The following is a 3,753-nucleotide window of genomic DNA, read 5'->3' on the forward strand; positions in this document are numbered from 1 at the left end:
TTATGGCAGCCTCGCCTCTGTCAGTGTGCCCCAGGGCAGCTGTGGCTACAGTGTAGCTTAGCACCATCAGTGTGTGAATGTCTGTAGTATAAAGCACTTTGGGGTCCGGAGGGACTTGATAAAACATACTTCGAGTTTACTTTTTATGTACTTATCTGAGATATACATCTTACACCATACTTGGTTTGTACTAAAAGTTTTATAGTTAGTGCATACTGATGTTTCAACTTTTGGCCAAAATAAACTTTAGTAGTACACTGAAAGTACATTTTCACACAGACTGGGTTATTTGTAGTATATTTGAAGATTAAACTAAAAGGATAATTGGAAAATTACTTTCAGTATACTTTTGAGTGTACTTTCATAAACCTATTGTGGGCCAATTTAGTCCTAGAAGTATACTTGTTAGTAAACTGCTAGTATACTTACAGGGGTTGGACAGTGAAAATGAAACAGCTGTCATGTTAGTGTGGGAGGTTTCATGGTTAAACTGGACCAGTATGGTGGTCAGTCTTCATTAACTGCACATTGCARCAGTAAGAGCAGAGTGTGAAGGTTCAATTAGCAGGGTAAGAGCACAGTTTGGCTCAAAATATTGCAATGTACACAACATTATGGGTGATACCAGAGTTCAAAAGAGGACAAATTGTTGGTGCACGTCTTGCTGGAGCATCTGTGACCAAGACAGTAAGACTAATTATGAATTTTTTTTAAAAAAATTTAATGTACTTTTATATCTTTTTATTGTTTTAAATGTAAATATGGATGCTAAGTCTGCTAAGAAAGTTTAAATTGAATTCTATTGAATTGAAATCAGTATATTTTCTAGTACACTACAAGTACATTGTGCCTAGTTATACTCAAGTATACTTGTTAAAATGAACTTCAGGTATACTTTTTGTTAAGGGACAGTACTGAGGCTGAAGGAGGCAGAGGGGTTCCTCAGCAGGTCACATCTTTGAAACACAAGTTTAAAAAGTTCCAGGGAGGACTAACCATCAGCACTGGATCAGGAACAGGTGAGTGGAGTTGGCTCCGCCCCATCACTCATCGACACATGTAGAACCTCCAGAACTCAGTAGGAACTTTGTRCCACTTTTCTTTCCAGCACCGAGGTTCTGCTCTGAAGGGTCCACCTCAGGTTTCAGTTGCTGGGTCTGGTTTTGGTCCTGATCCAAACCTCATGGCCACAGGTGAGGCTGGAACCAGACCACCGGTCCCAGATAGTAGAACTCCAGCTGAGGCAGAGCCCCCTCAGCCCAGGTGAGTGTCTTCTCATTTATTAAACTTTTTGTTTTTAAAATAACTGTTTAAGGGCCTAAAAAAGCAAAGTTTCCTTTCAGACTGGACATTTTCATTTCTGTCATGATGATTTACAACCAAGATGTTGGAACAACTTTCTGAGTTTGAGTTTAACCCTCAGAGAACAAACTTWGACTCTCGTCTTTCCCAGTGGAGGTTGGGCTCAACGTGTTTRCTGAGGTGGTTTTATTACAAGGTCCCTTCTCGGTTCTGCTTCCTGTTGTTTTCTGGTCTCTGTCAGGATCACAGCTTTCTCCTGGCCTGAAATCCTCTTATTAGAGTGAAAATAAAAAGGTGGCTCCATCTCCTGAATAAATTTGCTCCTCTGTGGCCAAACGAACATCGAGTCCAGACTGATCCGTCTGAACAGCTGTCCCTTGTTTCTATGGTAATCTGTGCACAAATTCACCTAACAAGCTGCTAAAATCCCTGTTTCTGCAACATATTACTGTGTTTTACCAAACGCTTCATTTATTATTTAACACAAAATAACAACTGGTTAAAGTAAAACTGCCTGGCTTTGGAAACTTGCTGCAGGAAATAACAGGTTTCAGATAAAAACGAGCTGCAGCTGTGCAGGAACAGATGACTTCCTGTTGGAGACAGTTTTCAAAAGTCATTTTTGTGACCTGAATCAAGCAAATATATAAAAAAGATTCATTAAAAAATGCATATCACCTGTCAGTTTAAACAGAAAAATACAACAGGTTAAAGTTTAATCTTTTAATTTGAAATAACTGAGTAAACACAGAGCTGAACGGCAGCTGAATTTGTCACTTTTTGTAATTCGTAAAAAGATTAAAAGAAGCGAAACTGAGTTTAGAATAACAACATAGCTAAAATCCACAAAAGCAAAAAGCTAGCTTAAAGATAAAAGCAGCAAAACACTAAAAACACCAAAATATCAGCTAAAACTTAAAAGTAGTAATTTAGTTAAAAATAAAAACTATAAGAAGCTAAATGACAGCTAAAAGTATCAAAATGCTATCAAAGCTGAAACCAGATGTTTTCTAAAATGCACAAAACATTAATTGCTAAAATAAGCTGAATGAAAGGACAAAAAGAAAAATACTAGCTAAAAGTAAAACTAAGTTTAATTTACCAAAAGGCTCAATGAGTCATATGAAAAGCAAATGAATTGCTAAAATCTATGAGTGGCAAAATGCTAGCTATGTGTTAAACATATCAAAATGCTAGCTTTAGGCTAAATTTAGCAAAACACTAAAATTAACTAAAAATTAAAGCACTAGCTAATAAATAAAAGAAGAATGATAACCAAAAAACACTAGCTAAAAGTTTCACGTAACAAAAGTTTAAGTTGCAAATGGATAGCTGAATGTTAGCTAAGTAGCGATGTGCTAGCTAATAAGGAAGCAGAATAACTCTAAGTGTAGAAGAACATCAGCTAAAAGATAAAATGTAGCTTAAAGTTGTAAAACACTTAATTAAAATGAACAAAATGATAGTTTAAAGCTAAAACCCGAGGTAAAAGCTGAATGTGTTTGAACAAAAGAACAGCTTAAAGTGCAAAGGGCTAACTAAAGGATACCAGAATGCTAGAGGAAGCCTTTAGAATTAATGTAATAAGAATAATGTTTAAATATTCCATATTTGTTTTGAATCATGAATGAAAGCTTTGAAATCTTGAGTTTTAACGGTAATCTGGGAGAATATTGTAACATTTTGCTGAGTCAGCAGTCCAGCTGGTCTCAGAGAGCAGAATGTTCGAACAGGATGACTGTCGATTGGCTGGAGAGCCTGGAGGACCTGAACGCACCGACCCGAGAGTAAAGATCTGCCTCCGAGCAGGCCCCCCAGGACAGATGGGGGCTGGGCGGGGTGGTCTGGATCAGGGGCGGGGYGAGAGGCAGAGACAGGACCCGAGGTGTCTGAGGGACCGAAGGTTGACGGAGGACATGTGGAGTCGGAGGCAGAGGAAGCGTGGGCGCAGGAGGCGCAGGAGTGGTGATGACAGTCGGTGTGATGGTTTGGACCAGAGGAGGCGGAGCTTCAGGGATGGCTCCGTTCTTGGTGGGCGGGTCCTGACACGCTGTGGGCTGTAGGAGCCTGTAGGTGGCGCTGTGGTAGAAGCTGCTGTACTCCAGCGCCTGTCTCGCTTGGGCCAACCTGAGCCTGCAAGACACAACCGTGGGAAAAGTTGAACTGACCAGATAAAATGCTGACTTGTGCAAACGCTGAGTCAGCATTACACTGGTTGTTTCCTGTTTCAGCTACTGCCTTGATTTTGTCTTCGTATGCTACTTTAAGCTTTTAGCTACTTTCTGCTAACTTGCCTATTTTAGCTTGTTTCTAAAATTTTGCTGATTTTAGATTTTGTTTTAGGTTTAATTACAATGTTGCTAATATATCTATAAACTGCAATTTGGCTAAATGTAGCATCTAATTAATATCAGTGTTTCCCCCAGGAAATTGGTCTTTGGGGGGGGGGGG

At 39.4% G+C, this 3,753-nt stretch overlaps 2 protein-coding genes across 3 annotated transcripts in view; one reads left to right on the forward strand and one right to left on the reverse strand.

The window, feature by feature from the left end:
• Positions 1 to 621: 621 nt before the first annotated feature.
• The window catches only part of rnf180b (ring finger protein 180b), a gene marked incomplete at its 5' end in the record, with an annotated part of 45,216 nt that continues 42,084 nt past the window's right edge, over positions 622 to 3,753 (forward strand). The window contains 3 exon segments of one of the 2 annotated variants that reach the window (XM_014028348.1): positions 622 to 1,019; positions 1,109 to 1,263; positions 1,344 to 1,690. 2 annotated transcript variants of the gene reach the window in all.
• Positions 2,214 to 3,753, reverse strand: part of LOC106532320 (uncharacterized) — a gene marked incomplete in the record, with an annotated part of 5,502 nt that continues 3,962 nt past the window's right edge. The window contains 1 exon segment of the mRNA XM_014028351.1: positions 2,214 to 3,435. Coding sequence (XP_013883805.1) covers positions 3,012 to 3,435 — 424 coding nt within the window.

Source organism: Austrofundulus limnaeus, unplaced genomic scaffold (assembly GCF_001266775.1).
Source record: "Austrofundulus limnaeus strain Quisiro unplaced genomic scaffold, Austrofundulus_limnaeus-1.0 Scaffold750, whole genome shotgun sequence".
NCBI lineage: Eukaryota > Metazoa > Chordata > Actinopteri > Cyprinodontiformes > Rivulidae > Austrofundulus > Austrofundulus limnaeus.